The 21,755-nt window shown below is 42.3% G+C and overlaps 1 protein-coding gene across 5 annotated transcripts in view; it reads right to left on the minus strand.

Moving 5' to 3' along the window:
• Positions 1-21,755, minus strand: part of tna (Zinc finger MIZ domain-containing protein tonalli) — a 337,240-nt gene that overhangs the window by 27,258 nt on the left and 288,227 nt on the right. For 2 of the 5 annotated variants that reach the window (XM_071696809.1, XM_071696806.1), the window contains 5 exons: positions 17,919-18,134; positions 15,251-15,325; positions 13,152-13,353; positions 1,611-1,826; positions 1,141-1,308 (listed from right to left, as the gene is read on the minus strand). In XM_071696809.1, coding sequence (XP_071552910.1) covers positions 1,141-1,308; positions 1,611-1,826; positions 13,152-13,353; positions 15,251-15,325; positions 17,919-17,992 — 735 coding nt within the window. In that variant the 5' untranslated portion in view covers positions 17,993-18,134. Of the gene's footprint in view, positions 1-1,140; positions 1,309-1,610; positions 1,827-3,370; positions 3,455-13,151; positions 13,354-15,250; positions 15,326-17,918; positions 18,135-21,755 lie in introns of those variants that run through there. The other 3 variants (XM_071696807.1, XM_071696808.1, XM_071696810.1) reach the window with 3 other exon arrangements.

Genomic DNA, 21,755 nt, shown 5'->3' on the forward strand with positions numbered 1-21,755 from the left:
TGAGAGTTGATGTGCAAAAAATGAGGTTATTGTTTATCTATCAAGGCAACCTCATCATGGTGGTACAAGCAACTGCGTATGAAAAAATAAAAAAAAACTTAATTAAACCAAGCCAAAAGAAACCGAGGTATGGTTACTACAGATTTTCACACCTAAGTTTTATCATACACAGAAAAAATATAATTCATCAACCACAGTCAGTCAGAGACCTGTTCTTCAGAAGTGCAGGAAAAAATCTAGCCAATATTACCAAAAAATTCCATTTTGCCTTTTTTTTACGAGATAAATTCTCCAAATTTTCCAAAAGAAGGAACAGAGAAGGGGGCCTGGTGAGGATATTCCCTCAGAGGCCCAGTCCTCTGTTCTTAACACTACCTTGCTAATGCGGGAAATGGCCAATAGTTTGAAAGAAAGAAAAGAAGGAAAGTACCAGCATGTTTTCTCATCTGGGAGTGGAAAACATGGAGAATGCAAAAGATAAAATGTTGTGTGAAGAAAGTGCTCAAGTTTAGTAAAAGGTTATTATATTCTGACCCAATGTATGCAGAATGACATTACATTAAACAGAGATGAATGGGAGGGAACTTCAGTGGAGAAGGGGGAGGGTAAGTGTTTGAAGAAAATAACCACAAAGATGAGAAAGAGGAATAGGAAGGAGGAGGAGGAGTAAAAAGGTTAAAGGAGAAGTACATGAAAAGGAGGCAGAAAGTAGGTGGAGATGACAGTGTCAATGTTCTCGTTAGTTGTACACAGACAGAGGGTCGAGGCCACAGCTTCTGTGCATCTATCTATATCATTATCAACTTACCTATTGATTTCTTTGACTCCTTTCAGAATATTATTCTAAAGTTGTTTCCAAAAGCTTCACAATAAAATGAATGGTAACACAAAAACATAAAAAAAGGATGAAAATCGAAGAAATATATCTATGGCTTAACTAATCCACAACATTTCCCGTGCTGCACTGCAGGCAATCTGGCTTTTTCGTCTTCTGGCACTCTGAAGCAACTGGGGTGACATTTCTCACCAAAATATTGTTTGAGGGGAATGATATAGCTCTTGGGGTGACAAGTTAAGAGAAATGGCCAGAACCACGACAAGATACAATCTCAGGGCAAAAGAATGGCACAACAGTCTCACCTGCGGATTCATCTGCGCCATTTGGCCCATGGGGGACTGGGTGAACTGGCCCTGGGCTGCTGCACGCTTCTGCGCCATGAACATGGCTGGGTTGGGGTATGGTCCAGTGCGCCCCCCTCCCGGCCCACTGCCAGGACCCATCCCACGCTGGTACATCATCTGCTGCTGCTGTGGATAAGGACCTCCAGGGGTAAGAAGGAAAGCGTACAAAAGGGAAAATGGCAGAACTTAGGTACATGTCTCTGCATAAACACACCAAAAGATTTCGCTAAACTACATACTGACCACAGAGATTCCTGACAACCACCCAACTACAGGTCTGCCACTGATATAATCAATGGAATCATGCTACAAAAATTTATATTTAACCAGAATATATAAAAAAAGTTTCTGAAGACAAAAAATACGCTATATTCAAATGGCAAAATAAATGACTGAAAAAGCCTCCACGATTTTCAACGGTTCCTTACCTGCATGTTCATACACTTGCCCATACCAGGTCCCATGCTCTGCATGTTGTTCATGGGCACGTTGTTCATCATGTTACCTCCCATGTTATTGATCATGTTGTTCATCATGTTATTCATCCCATTCATGGGATTGTTCATGCTCATGTTGGGAGTGGATGGGCGCTGCATGGAGAATCCTGGTCCTGGGCCAGAGAAGCCCGCGTTGATGTTGGCCATCTGTTGGGAACAAACCCATCTGTTTTAGAAATTATAATCATCACCACCACCATCATATTATCACTAAACAAATCTAAGTCCCTTTAACCAGGAGCTCGTACAGATTCACGGTTGCATTACAATCGGCAGCCAGGAGAGGAAGTTTATTATCATTCGGCTGATCTTTTAAACCTTAGAATCAAGACCTGCATTTCAATCCCCATGGAAGGTCATGGGTGTTTATGACGCTAAATGCTTTATGTAAAGAGCATTTAGCACCTGCTTTTCCCAAGGGGATTAATGGAAATATCATAAGTAACACAGCTTGTGTGCAAAGACTTTATAACTCCGAGAGCGAGCAGTCCCGACGCTGATGTTTCATACCAAAAAATCAAATTCGAAATTGAAAGAGTTGCTTCTATGACAATTTACATTTCTTACTCTAGTATTGTCCTGTCCAACATGGCGTACTGAACACAGCTCTAAATATAGACCATACTAATAAAAATTGACAGTAATTTGTGCATTCTTAATTAAGCTATATTACAGACAGACTATCATTTATCACGCAGCAAACAAGCTCAGATTAAAGCTCTCGTGTTGCAAACCATTTACGTTAACATTGATCTATGAAATCATCGTATTTCCAACTTCTAAATAATCTATACAGTTCATTTACAGCGTCTTGCATCCATTTTGTCTTTTATTGTGTGCCTGTCTCTAAAGAAATTTGCTGCAAAGAAATTTCATCTATATTACAAGACTATTGTAATTTTCAGGTCTTTTAACGCCACAATTTTACAGGAAATCATAAACCTCCAAACTACATAGGGATCTTACACTGTACAGCGAAGTGTTTTACCTAGAGGAAAAAAACAACAATAAATGAAGACAATGGAAAAGAAAAGTCAGCAAAATAGAAAATTATCAAGGTCTTATTATATATATATATAATGGCATGGAAAACTGTCGGCAAAATAGAAAATAATAAAAAGTCTTCATACATATTCACTGGCAAGTAAACCTGTCGGCAAAATAGAACGTAATCTTCATATGATATATTCAATGGCATGGAAACCTGTCGGCAAAATAGGACATAAATCTTCCTTAATCCTACATTTCATTTTTATTACTAATCTGGTCCAGAGAACCGCATTATCTTAACTACCATTACAAGATGATAAATGATAACATACAATAAAGAATAAATGATAAAATACAAGATGACCAAATACGTCGGCCATTTGTAAAAAGACATTTGATGTCATCGAAATCTCCTCCTAATACATTAAACTTCATACATTCCTCCATAATTACAATAATACAATAACCTTCATACATTCCTCCATAATTATTGTATAATTACAATAATACAACCTAAATCCTCTGGTAATTATCCCGTAATAACTGTATTAACTCGATAATCATTCCTTCTGACCACCATTAAAACTTCAAAAATGGCCTCCATCACCTTATCTAAGACCACATAAACCTATGGCAAGTTAGAAGGACATCTCTACCATCATTTAGAACAATCAAGGTCACTCATGTAGTCGTTAACTAACCAATAAACAGGTAATTAAGGGCAGCGTTGAGGTGGATGACGTCATCTTGGCAGGATCCATGCGCTCGTGGGCATCGCATTTCTTATCCGCAAAAACGAAAACTTTTTAAAAAAAAAAAATTTCTCCATAAAAATCGTTTTTTTTACTACTGATTTCTTCTATAATTGTAATAATGAATCTTGAATAATTTTACTCTTTATTTATAATTATTTCCCGTCGTTTAGACTTTTTTTAAATGGGTTTTTGGCTCAAACTACCGACTGGTTCCTCGTTCCAACATTATTTCTGGAAAATCCCAAGAAAAACCCATTTTTTCTCTCTATTTATAAAGTATTCGTTACTAATTCGTCTGGATTCTATCTTTAAAAAATATGGCGGATGATAATTTGATAATACATGATCGCTGTGTACATCTGTAGGAGGAATCCGGTAACACCTTACTACATGTTGTTATGTACTTTGCATGTCCGTCTGTTCTCTACTTCCTCTAACCCCATTAATTTTCATGCTATTATCTACAACTCTTCATAGATGGCAATAATAACCAAGAACTACGGGGCTCGTCATCAGTAAATAGTTACAAGAAAATCATAACCAGTCGCCATTTAATAAGCCAGTTCGACTCATAACTACATTTACGCCACATACGCAATAAATAACTTATACATTTATTCCATTATAGTACAACATTGAGGGGAGATTGTCCCTTTATTACTCCACATAGCAAAATAAAGATATTATCTATATAGTGCGACAATTAGAGATAATTCTATGCTAATTAGCCTCTATAACCCCCAAACCAACATGGCCACACATCTTTATATTTCCCCCACCATTTCTTTATGTCTTCACCTCCTCATCTTTAATCCCGCGAAATAAACTGAACATTTAGGACTTTTATATTTAAACGCCTCGCCTCTTGAAAGGCGTTTTTAAAATGGTTTTGGCAGATATTTGACCATGAGTGTGTGAGGGACATAGTGGGAGGGAAGCCATATTGAGCATATTGGCGACCTACTGGCCTATATAATGACAATATAAATAACTAAATAAACATAAACATCTATGTAGAATATGGCTATTTATTTCGGTGACCTCTGACCCCCTCCATAAGAATAGGTCATTCATGATTAAGTTAAATATATTACATACATACCATCACTCACTATCATATTCGTTGTACTCATATAATTTCACTATCACTCACCATCTTGTTCATTATCAGCCACCGCTGTGTTCACTCTCACTTCTCGTATTCACTATATCGTCCCGTCACCAAGTTCACCATCACTTTGACCATCACTACGTCACCATCATGTTCACTATCCAGACACCACATCATGTTCACTGTAATTCAATGTCCAGTCACCATTATATTCACCATCACACATATTCTCTCACCATCACAATCACTATGTGTGTGTGTGTGTATGTGTGTGTGTGTGTGTGTGTGTGTGTGTGTGTGTGTATGTATGTGTGTGTGTGTGTGTGTGTGTGTGTATGCGTATGTGTGTGTATATACGTGTGTACATGTAAACATATATCATTCGTCAACACCACAATACACATCTTCAGTTCCTGGCAGACACCGTAAGGTAATTACTTAATGTAATTGTGAGGTGGCCAAAGTAATCAAGCCATCTTCCGTGTGTGGAATTACATTATTGCATCACATTATAATGTCATTTCTCAAAAGAACAGAATCGAACCGAGTCTCCGGTCGCAGCCCACCCCACTTCACTACATGGGGGGGGGGAGGGGTCGTCTCCTCCCCCGGAATGTCTGGGGGGGTCGTCTCCTCCCCCGGAATGTCTGGGGGGGTCTCCACCTCCTCCTCCCCCAGACATTTTATTGACTCACTTGGCCATATATATACCCCAGTCTGGCTCATGAGGGGGGGCGGGGGGGAGCAAACCACTCTCTCTCTCTCTCTCTCTCTCTCTCTCTCTCTCTCTCTCTCTCTCTCCCCAGACTTTCCTGGGGGAGTGGGGAGGGAGCTATCTTTCCCCTAATCTCATTGTACACACACACACACACACACACACATACAACACACACCCCCCCCCCCCACACCCCCCCCCCACACACACACACACACTAACACCCCAAATGTAATCAATTGCCAATACGGTCGTTTTCCCGCCACTTCATCCACCAATTAATGTAATTTCACCTCTAAGTAATCGGTCATGAAACTCGAGATAGATAGATAGATGGATAGACAGATAGATAAATAGACATAGATAGATAGATAGATAGAGAGAGAGAGAGAGAGAGAGAGAGAGAGAGAGAGAGAGAGAGAGAGAGAGAGAGAGAGAGAGAGAGAGAGAGAGAGAGAGAGAGAGAGTTATGTAAGAGATGGGGAGAAAGAAGAATTATCTCCCCCCTCCCCCTCCCCCTTTATCTCCCATTCTGGTTAAATCTGAGTGGGTCTGTGATGAGCGCGCGCGCGCCTGCACGGAGTATCTTAAGAGAAGAAATTGGTTCAATAAAAGGCCTCTCTTATTTCACCCCAGGTGGGGGGAGGGGAGGAACGGGGAGGGGGAGAAGAGGAGGCAGCCGGCGTGGTGTGGGGAGGGGAGGGGAGGAGCCAGGCAAGCTATTCTCCCCTTTAACACCCCGGGCAGTAAGGCCAATTGTCGAGAGTTCTCCCCAAAACCAGAGCGCGTGTCTTCAAGGAACATGTAACATTTTGGGGAGAGGAGGAGACGGGGAGGAAAGGGGGGAGATTAAAATTGGGAATGGTCTGTCCTCCTGGGGAGAAAAGGGGAGGGTGGGGGTGGAATTCCACCTTTAATCTCCCCAGTAGGAGGGGCTATACCGCACGGGTGGGGAGATAAAGATATAGGGACTTTTTGCCTCCCCACTCCACCCTCCCCTGTGATATTCATGCCTCTAACCTCCCCGGATTAGGTGGGGAGTTAGAGCGAGAATGCTAGTTAGTTAAACACCTCTTCCCTCCCCTCCCTTCTATAGTGACACAGGAAGATATAAACAATAAAGAAAAATATAAATGCAATTTCGTTTTTAGAAAAAAGGGCGTTTAAAAAATGTCATAAAAATCGTTTATATACATTCCTGCAATTCATTCTCTTATAAAAATAATCAGTATTTCTATATATGATAATACATTCATACAGGATTTATTCTAAATGTAGACTATATACCATGACGTATATATATATATATATATATATATATATATATATATATATATATATATATATATATATATATATATTCCAAGATGATAATATAACTTAAATATAACTTAATGTAACTTAAATGTAACTTACATACGAAATATAACCTAAATGTAATTGACAGTATGGTGATAGACACGTAATGAATTTAACTATCTATCTCTCTTAATTGTTAATGACATATTCTCATCATCATTGTATAATGACTGTACTTTGTATACAAAAAAAATAAGTATATACCACATCAAAATGTGTGTGAGAGAGAGAGAGAGAGAGAGAGAGAGAGAGAGAGAGAGTTGGGAACCATCTTGGGAATTTCCCCTCCCCGCTCCCACGACCCGTTTTTCCTCCCCTCTTCCTAACTCCCCTCTCGACCAGCCGGGTTCCATGAAGTGGTCGGCACAACTCACTTCCCAGAAATGACCGACATTTTAAGGTGTTTTCGTCTTGATTTAACAAGTGCTTTTTTTTGATCGAATCTTCTGGATTTATTTCTTTTAAACGCTTGTATCTGATGATGTTTTATAATACAATTACATTATACACTCAACGTAGATGTGCCTTGTGATAATAATAATAATAATAATAATAATAATAATAATAATAATAATAATAACAATAATAATAATAATGATAGTAAACTTGACACTACGTTTTCTTTAACTCGTTTAAAATTACAGAAAATGGGAAATTAAACACAGACGTCAAAAGGGTAACTTTAAAGTCTAGGAAAGTGATAAAATCCTTGATATAAATTCCCTCCATAACTCAATAAATGAAATTTTGTTATGATTAGAAAAGTAGAAATTGATTTAAGTAAAATTCTGAACATGGGCGAGTTATAACAATATGTTAGAGAGATGATTCTAAGATGTTCTCCCTGTACAGTCACCATCCCTCATTACACAATACAGCCTCCCTCGCTGTGTACAGTCACCACCCCCCCCCGTCATTACAGAATACAGCCTCCCTCACTGTGTACAGTCACCACCCCCCCCCGTCATTACAGAATACAGCCTCCCTCACTGTGTACAGTCACCACCCCCCCCCCGTCATTACAGAATACAGCCTCCCTCACTGTGTACAGTCACCACCCCCCCCCGTCATTACAGAATACAGCCTCCCTCACTGTGTACAGTCACCACCCCCCCCCGTCATTACAGAATACAGCCTCCCTCACTGTGTACAGTCACCACCCCCCCCCGTCATTACAGAATACAGCCTCCCTCACTGTGTACAGTCACCACCCCCCCCCGTCATTACACAATACAGCCTCCCTCACTGTGTACAGTCACCACCCCCCCCGTCATTACAGAATACAGCCTCCCTCACTGTGTACAGTCACCACCCCCCCCGTCATTACAGAATACAGCCTCCCTCACTGTGTACAGTCACCACCCCCCCCCGTCATTACAGAATACAGCCTCCCTCACTGTGTACAGTCACCACCCCCCCCCGTCATTACAGAATACAGCCTCCCTCACTGTGTACAGTCACCACCCCCCCCCCGTCATTACAGAATACAGCCTCCCTCACTGTGTACAGTCACCACCCCCCCCCCGTCATTACAGAATACAGCCTCCCTCACTGTGTACAGTCACCACCCCCCCCCGTCATTACAGAATACAGCCTCCTCACTGTGTACAGTCACCACCCCCCCCGTCATTACAGAATACAGCCTCCCTCACTGTGTACAGTCACCACCCCCCCCCGTCATTACAGAATACAGCCTCCCTCACTGTGTACAGTCACCACCCCCCCCCGTCATTACAGAATACAGCCTCCCTCACTGTGTACAGTCACCACCCCCCCCCGTCATTACAGAATACAGCCTCCCTCACTGTGTACAGTCACCACCCCCCCCGTCATTACAGAATACAGCCTCCTCACTGTGTACAGTCACCACCCCCCCCCGTCATTACAGAATACAGCCTCCCTCACTGTGTCACCACCCCCCCCCCCCCGTCATTACAGAATACAGCCTCCCTCACTGTGTACAGTCACCACCCCCCCCCCGTCATTACAGAATACAGCCTCCCTCACTGTGTACAGTCACCACCCCCCCCCCCGTCATTACAGAATACAGCCTCCCTCACTGTGTACAGTCACCACCACCCCCCCGTCATTACAGAATACAGCCTCCCTCACTGTGTACAGTCCACCCCCCCCCCCCGTCATTACAGAATACAGCCTCCCTCACTGTGTACAGTCACCACCCCCCCCCCGTCATTACAGAATACAGCCTCCCTCATGTGTACAGGTCACCACCCCCCCCCCCGTCATTACAGAATACAGCTCCCTCACTGTGTACAGTCACACCCCCCCCCGTCATTACAGAATACAGCCTCCTCACTGTGTACAGTCACCACCCCCCCCCCCCGTCATTACAGAATACAGCCTCCCCTCACTGTGTACAGTCACCACCCCCCCCCCCCGTCATTACAGAATACAGCCTCCCTCACTGTGTACAGTCACCACCCCCCCCCCGTCATTACAGAATACAGCCTCCCTCGCTGTAATCCTGAAGCGTACAGGGGGGGGGGGAATACATGAAGCTCCTCCCAGTTTCAGTGTGGGTCCGTCAGTTATTGATTTTAGACACAGACACACAAGCACACACACACACACACACACACTCTCTGGGGGGGTGGGCGAACTTATTAACCCCCCCCCAGAGATAGTGGTGGGTTGGCCCACTAACACCAGTGGGTTACGAACCCACCACCCACTATCGTCTAAGCTCCACACCCTCCCCCCCCACCACCCACCCACTACGTACGGTAGACCCACGTACGTTAATTGTGGGGGGAGGGGTGAGGGGGAGGGGGGAGGGGGGGAGGGATGGGGGAGGAGGGGGGGATTAACGAAGGTCTAATTACGGCAACGGACAGAGAGGGCGCCTCGATGACAGGACTCTCCCCCCCCTCCCCTTCTCCCTCCCCACAATGCCACGCACGCTGCCAGACGCACGATAATAATAATAATAAACACCCCCCCCCCCCCTCCGATGCTCCACATGTTTGTTTACCAGGTTGTGGACCATCCACCTATGTCCACCATAACCCCCCACCCCCCCTTCACCTCCTCCCTCCCCCCCTTTTGACCAAAATTCCCCCCCCCTCCTCCTCCGCGATTTTTTCTTCATATATACCCCAGTATGGTACTACGCTACGTACTAACACTACGTTTTCTCTGGGGGTTACGAGAGAGAGAGAGAGAGAGAGAGAGAGAGAGAGAGAGAGAGAGAGAGAGAGAGAGAGAGAGAGAGAATGAATGAGTGTGAGAGAGATGAATGAGTGTGGTGTGTGTGTGTGTGTGTGTGTGAGAGAGAGAGAGAGAGAGAGAGAGAGAGAGAGAGAGAGAGAGAGAGAGAGAGAGAGAGAGAGAGAGAGAGCCAGCACCACACATCTGTCTTGTCTGACCCTATTCCTATGGTACACTGTAACTCTAATCAAGCCGTTAACAACCCAACCATCTGATCACCCTCACCCCCCCCAGGAGATAATCGACCCCCCCTAATCAATAATCATATGTACCCCCCATCTCTCCCCCCCCACCACAAGACCCTGTTAGCACATGTTAATTGTTAAATTTTACTAACAAGATCCGCTCGTCTACAACCTTAACAGTAATTAACAAGTTAATCAGTTGTAGTTTATCTATCGTCCTCTTCCTCGAGGATCTATCTTCATTACGTCCCTTTATAATCATTTATATTCTACGTGAAGTCAAGGAACAGTACAATAAATACATGTACTAAATAAATAATAATTACGTTTACTTTATGATAATATTTATAAATAAGTTTAAATATGTGGCGTGGTGGCGACGAGAATGGATGAAGGCAGCAAGTATAAATATGTACATGTCAGTATATGTATATGTATGTATACGTTGACATGTGTAGGTATGTATATGTGTGTGTGTGGACGTGTATGTATATACATGTGTATGTGGGCGGGTTGGGCCATTCTCTCGTCTGTTTCCTTGCGCTACCTCGCTGACGCGGGAGACGGCGACTAAGTATAATAAACTAAATCTATTAATCATCTCATCTCATTCTAACGATCGTTTGGCTACGTCGTTAACCAGCGCGAGGGTCCAGTTAAACAATAAATTATTTAATCAATGGCGCCGTATCTTTATTGAGCGCTTCATTCTTTATCATAATTAAATTTATCTTAGATCACGCATCTCGAACACCCCCTCCCCCCACCTCACCCCCCCTCCCCCCACCTCACCCCCCTCCCCCCCACCTCACCCCCCCCTCCCCCTTAACTGGCATACATTTCAACTCCATATTAGCCTTAACCACCCCCAACCCCCCCCCCCTTACATAAACATGTAAACAATACACCATCATGTACGTGTATGTGTACGTACGTAAACACGCACACAAGAGGGAAAACAAACAAACAACAAACACACACCCCCCCCCACATTAAATCACGAACGAAGTCAATTCAAAACACGAACGGACAGTTGGTCGTTACGATGGGGTTGTTAAGTCGACGCCAGGGTCAGAGTTCGAACGAGTGCTGTGTGTGGGGGGGGAGGGGGAGGGAGGGAGGACACAATACAGTGCTATACCATCACCCCCTCCATCCCTCCCCCCCTCTCTCTCAACCCCCCCACCACCAGTGTGGTGAGGTGGCTTGACACCTCCCCCTCCCCCCCCGATTTCTCTGGGGGTGTGTGGGGGTGTGTGGGGGGTGTGTGGGGGGTGTGGAGGGGGGTGTGTGGGGTGTGGAGGGGTGTGGAGGGGTGTGTGGGGGGTGTGTGGGGGGGTGTGTGGGGGTGTAGAGGGGTGTGTGGAGGGGTGTGGAGGGGTGTGTGGGGTGTGGAGGGGGGTGTGGGGGTGTGTGGGGGTGTGTGGGGGGTGTGGAGGGGTGTGTGGGGGTGTGTGGGGGTGTGTGGGGGGTGTGGAGGGGTGTGTGGGGGTGTGTGGAGGGGTGTGGAGGGGGGTGTGGGGGGTGTGTGGGGTGTGTGGGGGTGTGTGGGGGGTGTGGAGGGGTGTGTGGGGGGTGTGGAGGGGGGTGTGGGGGGTGTGGGGGGGTTTGTCCTAATTATGATAAATGATATGATCAGGTGTGGGCCAGGTGGGGGGAAGGAGGGGAGGAGAGGAGAGAGAGTGAGAGAGAGAGAGAGAGAGAGAGAGAGAGAGAGAGAGAGAGAGAGAGAGAGAGAGTTCTCTTAAGTCCATGTTCTCATGTAAATCCACTGGCCAGACCACCTTTATCGACGTGAGATTAATTCCACTGAAATGTCATTTCATTTTTTCCCCTCCCCTTCGACGGGAGGGGGGAGGGGAGGGGAGGGAGGGGCCAAGTGGGGGGGGTCTGGATCACATGAATAACCATAACTCATTTATCAACACATTTATCATTTACGATTATCAAGTGTATAACTGGTTTATCTCCCCACCCCCCGCCCCGGGGGGGGGGGAGAAGAGAGGGGGGGTAGGGGAGGGGAGGGGGGAGCAAAGCGTGTATAAACGCTCGTGAATAATCGTGTTCTACACTGTGAATAAAAGATGATAAATCATTTACTTGAAATAAACGGGGAAGTCGACACACGATCCAAGATGGCGCGTGTGTCTTCTGCTAATATTTTTCCTGTGTCCTCCTCTCCCCACCTCCCCCATCTCCTCCCCTCCCCACCTCCTCCCCTCCCCTCCCATCCCCTCCCCACCTCCCCTCCCCCGCGTCCGTCGGCGCGACTGGAGTCTTCCCCCCCCCACCTCAACCCCCCTCCCCACCCCCCCTCCGTTGTCGTCGGGAGGGGAGGGGGGAAAGTGGATCACATTCTCCCCTTGTTCCGCCTTCCCCCCTCCCCTCCCCTTCCCCCCCGGGCCAAGTGGGTGAATTTCTCCCCAAACTCTTCCTATCCCGTTTTCTAAGTGTAGGGGGGGAGGGGGAGGGTGAAGAGGGGGAGGGGAAGGAGGGGGAAGGGAGGTGCTTTACCCCCCTCCCCTCTCCCTCCCCCTCCCCCTCACCACAAACTACTTAGTTTCCCAAGATTTCCGCGTCGCCCCCCCCCCACCCCCCACTTCCCCCTTCCCCTGGGACAGGAGGGCGGAGGGAGGGAGGGGGGAGGGAGGGGAGATGTGGGCCAAAATGTGAGTGTCGGTGGGTCCCGAGGGGGGGGTGTGGTGGTTGAGGGGAAGGGGGGAGGGGAGAGGGGAGGGGAGCGGCGTGGAGATGCGGATGGCGGCCGGGCTGGGGGTGAGGGGAGGGGAGGGGAAGGGGAGGGGACGGGGAGGGGAGGGGAGCATCGCAGGTCATCGCTCCGATTTCATACTTGGCTATAGATTGCGGGGAGGAGGGGAGGGGAGGGGAAGAGAGGGGAAGAGAAGGGGGGAGGAATATTAGATAAAGAAATATGGGATGAGGGAACTTTACACACACACACACATCTATCTATCTATCTATCTATCTATATATATATATATATATATATATATATAAACTATGAGTAAACACCCCACCCTCTACCCTACCCCGCCCACTCACCCACCCATCGCCCCGCCCCGCCCACTCACCCACCCATCGCCCCGCCCACCCGCCCCGCCCACTCACCTGCCCGTTGTACTGTGCTTGCATCTCTGGTCTCTCGGGCCGCAGGGCGACCGCAGTTGCGGTGGCGGTGGCGGTGGCTGCGGCGACCATGGCTGCGGTGTTGAGGGCGTCGCCCGCGCCGCCCACGTTGCTGGCCAGGTTGGCTGGGCCGCCCATGGGCGTCGTGTTGGACATGGCTGGCCCAGGACTGCTGCCATACCCTCTGTGCTCAACGAAAACAATGTCATTAAATAACTTAAATAAGGAATTTATATAATATACATAATATATATATATATATATATATATATATATATATATATATATATATATACATATATACATTCGCCGAGCGCGTCCTTTGCTGAAAAAATAATATTCATACACATTTACCAGTGTGTGTGAGTGTGTGATAGGTAGATACAGATAGATAGATAGATAAATAGATAGATATATAGACAGAGAGAGAGAGAGAGAGAGAGAGAGAGAGAGAGAGAGAGAGAGAGAGAGAGAGAGAGAGAGAGAGAGAGTCATCACCCTGAGCAGGTGTGTATGTGTGTGTGTGTCTGTGTGTATGTGTGTGTGTGTGTCTGTGTGTATGTGTGTGTGTGTGTGTGTCTGTATATCGGTAAATATAGGGCCAGGCTGAAACCCCCCCCCTCCCCCCAACTTGACCAAAGGTCACACCAAGAGAAAGATGAAGAAAAGAAAACAAGCAAAGAGATGTGTCTCTTTTTGGTTTGTGATATTTAGAAAACGAGAAAACAGGTGATTACACATCAATTGCCCTAAACAATTGTTGCCTTCTCTTCGTGCCTCTACGCTAGGTTGAGCTAAGCTAGGCTAAGCTAGACTAGGCTTAGCTAGGCTAGGCTAGGCTTAGCTTGGCTAGGCTAGGCTAGGCTAGGACCATACCTAACCTAACCTGACTCAGAAGAAAAATGTGTCAAAATTTTAGTCAAAAAAGAAGAATTTTTTTTTTCTACCATTTTAAGTGGTGGACTCACCACCCAGCACTGTAAACACAAACAAACAAAAGCATCAATGACGGACAAACAAACAAACAAACAAAACAAATTAACATGACAGAAAAGCAATGTTCAAATTTTTGGTCACATGGTTTAAGGAAAACCTAACCTTTAACTCGCTCACTCGGAAAACGAATTTAATCAACAAAAATCAATCAACCATCAATATTTATCTACATTATTTCCTCACCTCACCTCCTGGCCCCCACACAACCCCCCCCAAAAAAAAAATTAAAAATCTTAAATTCCTAAATAAAAATCCTACATAAAAATCAATGTAAAAACCCATAAAACCAGACAGGAAATTTCTGGCGACATGCAAACTGGACGAAATGGATCCAAAAACCTTCACCAACACACCCACAACCACACGAAAACACCGGAATGGTTTTTTGTTTGTTGTCATATTTTGGTTTTGACAAATAAAAACAAAACACACACACACACACACACACACACACACACACACACACAAATCTGTCTTCCTAAGCCAGGTGTACAAAGAAAATTATTTTTTTTTACCTATTTATGTTCATATACCTCAAAACAAGCAGTTAAGTGGTCATGTAACTCAAAATTGGCACTTAATTGGTCATGTAACTCAAAATTGGCAGTTAATTGGTCATGTAACTCAAAATTGGCAGTTAATTGGTCATGTAACTCAAAATTGGCAGTTAATTGGCCATGTAACTCAAAATTGGCAGTTAATTGGTCATGTAACTCAAAATTGGCAATTAATTGGTCATGTAACTCAAAATTGGCAGTTAATTGGCCATACAACTCAAAATTGGCAGTTAATTGGTCATGTAACTCAAAACTGGCAGTTAATTGGTCATGTAACTCAAAATTGGCAGTTAATTGGTCATGTAACTACAAATTAGCAGTTAATTGGTCATGAAACTCAAAATTGGCCGTTAATTGGTCATGTAACTCAAAACTGGCATTTAATTGGTCATGTAACTCAAACTTGGCTTTTAATTGGTCATATAACTCAAACTAGGCAATTAATTGGTCATACAACTCAAAATTGACAGTTAATTGGTCATGTAACTCAAAACTGGCAGTTAATTGGAGAACACAAACGAGCCCTACCCATTTCCTCTGAAGTCCTCTAGCGATTTTTGATCGCCATTACACAGGCTTGGGTCTGTGTCCGCCGCCCACCATCTTGCACGAAAATAGAAAACAATAAACAAAAAATTAGAGGCAATTTGAAATAAAATTGGAACACGCATCAAGAAATGAAGAGCAAGTCTTCAAAAAAAAAAAAAAAATGAAATCAAATACATGTGCAAACAAATGAATATGATAAAAAAAAGAGTCAAACGTATTTGTTTCGGTCTTGGATATTAGGCAACCACTTGGCGTATATAGAAAATGGGATACTTGCATAAAAACATAAGAAAATGGTTGCGAATGAAAAAATATAAATATGGATTCGATTTCTTCGTAAAGTCAAACGAAAATGGAATCTGGAATAATATATAAACAAGTGTCTTGCATGCATATATATATATATATATATATATATATATATATATATATATATATATATATATATATATATATATATATATTGTAAGCTTTACTGAGCGCACGATATATTACTTCTGTCAGTGACCAACGGGGTAAAATTACGCACAAACTTTTTAAGAAAAACAAGCAATACAACAAATCAAATAATATATGAAAACAAAACTGGAGTAGAAAAATTGGGGTGTTTACCAAATATGATTAGAAAATGGGGAAAAATGGGGGATATTTACCATTAGGGATAGAAAACGGGAGGAGTCACCAAACAGGGATAGAAAACCGGGATATTCACCAAATAGATAGAAAACCGGAATATTCAGCAGATAGAAAACCGGAATATTCACCAAACAGGAATAGAAACCTCGAATATCTAGCAAAACCATCGAACACAACCCATTATCAGTGGTGGGGCAACAACCACAAAACCTAAATATAACATCAAAACAACACAAATAGAAAATGCGACGAATGAATCATAGAAAACGGAAGCGCTGTAATAGGAGGGGAAGGCCAAGTGATAAATGGTGTCTTAACAATTATCCAAACACATATAAACTCACTCATGTACCAGGATATATATATATATATATATATATATATATATATATATATATATATATATATATATATATATATATATATATATACACTTTATTACGTAGAAATCAGAAATGCCAGCACCATTAATAATTTCCTTAAATATAAATTACTATATTTCTTACTAACAATTTCTTAAGACATGAATTTCTATATTTGTCTATTATATGATAATCAATTCTTATCTTATATATCTTTAAATGGTTTGTTAACCAATTTGTACCACTATACACATCCAATTTGCCTTAGGATAAATTAAATTCACACGCTCGTAAACACACATTCTACAATTAATATACATTTTGGCAATTCAGGTCAAAATTAGAAACCACATTTATATGTCCACATCTCATTGCAATAAATGGTATTATACTAATCTATATCAATTATATAAATCTATATAATCAAGTAATTCGTCCTGTCTTCTTCCGAAAACGGGACGAGGCTGTCCACCTCTTCGCTCACAGAAAACGTAATAACACAGACGTATTAATGACATGATTCACTCACAGAAAACGTATTCATGGCCTGATTCACTCACAGAAAACGTACTAATGCCCTGATTCACTCACAGAAAACGTATTCATGCCCTGATTCACTCACAGAAAACGTATTCATGCCCTGATTCACTCAGAAAACGTATTCATGCCCTGATTCACTCACAGAAAACGTATTCATGCCCTGATTCACTCACAGAAAACGTATTCATGCCCTGATTCACTCACAGAAAACGTACAGTAACACATCCTTCGTTACATTCATCCACATTCCAATTCGTTCATATAACTCGTTCACTGTAAATTAGGGGAATTCGTTATACGTTCACATCCTCTCACACAACAATACCAACACATAGCGAAAACAGACAACCAATCAAATACCAGGTCAAAAAAAGAAAAAATAGTTACCCTAGCAAAGAAAACGAAAACCGTAGAGGTTAGTAACCTCCAGGGAAAATGGGAAATATAGTGGTTGCTTGACAGAAGAAAGCGTCTAGCGCAATAACTCGAAGAAAATGGAAAGAGGAAAGGCAATACAAAAGAAAATGATCTAAAAACTCTCTCACAAGAATTTGTATCAACAGAAGGAATATAAAACTAGCCATGCCATAAGAGCGGAAGTCAATCCTACAGGAGAATCCACAGAAAACGAGGGATAGGATCCCCGCTATACTCAGAGAAAAGAAAAATGGGAAGAAGAAAAATCCACCACCACTACGAAGAAAAAAATTACTTTCCCATAAAAAACGTAAAAAAATATCCTCAAAGCTCTGAAATTCCTACAAGTTCAATGGAAAGAGAATATTAAATGCCCCACTTTAGAAGATCAAAATAAAAGAAAACGAGGATTTAAATTAGAAAACGAGACTTAAAAAAACGAAAAAGATTTAAAGAATAAAAGAAAACGAGGATTTAAATTAGAAGACGAGAAAAATAAAACGAAAAACATTAAAAATTAAAAGAAAACAAGGAATTAAATTAGAAAACGAGACTAAAAAGAAAACGATTTAAAATAAATAAGAGAAAACAAGGATTTAAATTAGAAAACGAGAAAAAAAACGAAAAAAAAACAAAAATTTCTAAGAGAGAAAACGTGGATGAGTGAGGTATAGGTTTGAGGGGTGACTTACCCATTGGGCTTGGCTGGGTAGTTGACCATGTTGGAGAATGGTTTGCTATGAGGATTGAAAGGTTGAGCCGGCATGTTTGAACTGCCACCAATATTACCGTTGGAATTTGGGGTGGTGGGCGTTGGGGTGCTCTGCGTTGTTGAACTGTTCACACCCCACACTGTGGTGACGACTGAAACAGCTCCTCCTCCGCCGGAACTACCTCCCACCCACTCGCTGCCGACAAGAAGGGCATGTAAGTAACTAGGGTTGGGTGGGGGAAGGGGAGTTACACACACACACACAAACATATATATATATATATATATATATATATATATATATATATATATATATATATATATATATATATATAGAACTGGATAAGAAATGGTGTTAATTTTGTAAATTTGTATAACTCTAGATTCCAATAGTTACCTAGAGTTCCATCTAGACAAATATTATATAAAATCGTAAAGCTACTTATATAGTATTCTATATTCTGCCTTCCTATATGTCTGGAAACTTATAACTTTTTTTTTTTAACATTATTTAAAAAGTTCCAAATTTTGAAAACACAGAAGATAGGGCAGTTCAACCGTGAGCTGACGACATTGTTATGGCTAGTGGACTGGTTCGAACCCCTGGCTGTGAATGTCAAGGATAGACGTCGTGGACGAAAATGGGATGACGTGTGCTGAAAATTACCATCCCCTAGTCTGTGCTACTATCCACTTCATCCTATATAAACTACCTACTTTGATCTGAGCTTACCTATCCCCATCTACCCTATTCAGTCATCCCCTGCTCTTCTATCCTATCGTAACAATACTATCCTTTGCACTACACACTGTCTATCCAATCTATCCTAACCTAACCTAACCAACCCAAGCTATCCTCTATCCAACCATTACACCCTGTCTATCCTGTCTAACCTAACCAACCCAAGCTATCCTCTATCCAACTCTGCTTATCCTCCAATCTACTCTTACTATCTGTATCATCCCAGCTATCCTTATGTTACTATTTATCTAAATCATCGACCAATCCCTATTTCTATCCTATATCCACTTGACTATATATCCACGAGTCACCAGTCCATATACCCCCCACCCAGTCTATCCATCTTCTATCCTGGTTGTATATCGATCTATCCTATCTAAGCTATCCACCTCCCCCCACCCCCCCATACTATCCCCTATCCTCTGGACTGAAGACATCAATTAATTTACGACAACACACACACACACACATATATATATATATATATATATATATATATATATATATATATATATATATATATATATATATATGTCCATCTGTCGGGTTAATGACCTTAAATATGTGTTTATTCATGTAATAATTCTAAGTTCATTTAATAACACAATAACCACATTATCAGTAGTATTCTCTAACTCAGTTTTGGAGAGGATGCGCGCCTGCGCACAACACCAATGTATACCGTGACTGTTCATTGTACGAACATTCAGAATATACGTAAAAGTAGTTTGTTATGAAATATAAATTTAGGACACTGTGTCGGCCATGATGCAGTTCGCACACGCGACATGTCTCCGGCTTCGTCTTGAAATTTATTATATTACACACAGTGTTTCCTTCTGCGGTAACATACGCTCTAATAGAATTAATGAAACCAAATCCGAAAAACCTTAAAAAATTACGAGGGAAATTATCAAAATGTCCGTAATTTATATTATGAGTTTTAATGCGACATGTGTCAACGGACGATCGGGATGACGTGGAGATGACGTCATGGAATAATCCGGCAGATCAATGTAAACAAACCTTAGGTTATCAGCTGATATCCTGGCTCTGTAACATGTCTCTCCCAGTGTTATCTATATTACTGGAATATTCCCTCATGTATACTTACACAAATGTCTATGTATACTTGAATGAATATTCTAATATACTCTATGTATACGTAGACAAATATCTTAAAACTAATACTTCACATGACTGATTGTGTTGTAATATTCTTCATTATATGATGGTTTGAGAATCATTTTGTAAGTTACAAATGTCGCTGTTGTATTGTTTACGTACTGAGTACGACTGTATGTACGACCCTTGAGCACGACGGTACATATATATATATATATATATATATATATATATATATATATATATATATATATATATATATATATATATATATATATATATATGACCCTTAAGCATGACAGGTACTTAACTCATCATATATTAGTGAACAGCTGTATCCTTGAAACATACATATTACTGTCGACCTAAAATGAACGCTTCAGACTCTAATAAATTTGTATGTTGGTTGGTTTGGTTATATAAACTTTAGTCTAATCAATTACAAGTCATTACATCCATCATCCCTATCAGGTTTGAACCATCAACTGAAAAGTATGAAACATCTTCGTCAGGTGTGCAACATAGTACTAAGGCCAAATCCACTCTCTGCATATATGGGACATTGGAAATATTACTATTATTTCTAATAGTATTATCATTACTTGTAAAAGCAGTAATAGTAGTAGCAGTAGTAGTAGTAGTAGTAGTAGTAGTAGTAGTATCTGTAGTAGTTGTAAGTGTGTGTGTGTGCGAGTAGGAAGAGACGAGGGTGGATGGTTAAAGCCGAAGGAGTGTTTGGGTCAAGAATGCGTGATGTCACCATGGCTGTTTAATTTGTTTACGGACGAGTTCGTGACTGAGGGAAATGTTTGTAATAAGCAAAAAAAATGAAGTACCTGAGGACCAATAATATGTGGCATGAGGCGAGTTTTCTCGTGAAAGAAATAAAAATGTAAAAGTCACATGTGGTAGTATGTGGGGTATGTGGTAATATGTGGAGTATGAGTTAAAGGGTGGACTATGATTATCTACATATGTGGAGACAGTAAAGGGGAAATGGGAGTCCAAGAAGGAGATGGAAGGATGGAGTGAAAGAGGCTCTGAGGTAACGGGGCCTGAACATTCTGGAGGATGTGAGGCGTGCGCGGGATAGAATGAAATGACCAGATATCGTATATGGGGGACGACGTGCTGTCAATGGCCTAAAAGCAAGGCATATGAAGAAGAAGAGATAAACAAAGGGCACGTCTGTGGGCGCCTGGACGTGGATGGTGTGGGCTGGTTTCTGTACATTGTACACACCAACTAGAAGAATGGACAAGTGGAAATGAGGCCATTGTACCCGTATTCCTGACGCTGCCTCGTTTAGGTGGGGCAAACAATAGGGCATAAATAATTATAATCACAATTATTATAATCATAATTATCATTATCATTATTTACGATGGTTATACTGCCAATTGGAACAGGTTTCACTGTACACTTATGACATAATAATTAAGCCAGGATAACCGACCCTTAAGCCCTTGTAACTACCCTTAACGATGGTTACACCAATTATTCCTGTAATTAATAATCAGGTTAGCAATCCAAGATCTTTAAAAATAATAACGTTAATTTCTACGCGATTTAATTCATAATTCTACATATATAGATATCTTAATTATCCACGAAATACATTCATGATGTTATATCATCCTTTTCTTGCACTAAAATAGATAATACAGTAGTGTATAATCCCCTACAGTACTGTATTTTGTCATTTTGGAGCATACGGGGGACGGGCTGTGACGTCAGAGCCTGCCGTGGGCCGTGGGCGCCCCCCATTGGTGGACTCGAGTCACGTGATTCGTAGGGAGATAAACACAGCGGCGGCCATTTCTCTCCAGCAACTTTCACTCGTATACTCAAACGCGCAGACTGTATCGCGTCGCCACGGACACATCCTTCCGTAAAACGAACCCGAACGACGTTATTTCAAACGCCCGGCTACCCGGCCTTTGACCTATG

This window comes from Panulirus ornatus, chromosome 61 (assembly GCF_036320965.1).
Source record: "Panulirus ornatus isolate Po-2019 chromosome 61, ASM3632096v1, whole genome shotgun sequence".
Lineage (NCBI taxonomy): Eukaryota > Metazoa > Arthropoda > Malacostraca > Decapoda > Palinuridae > Panulirus > Panulirus ornatus.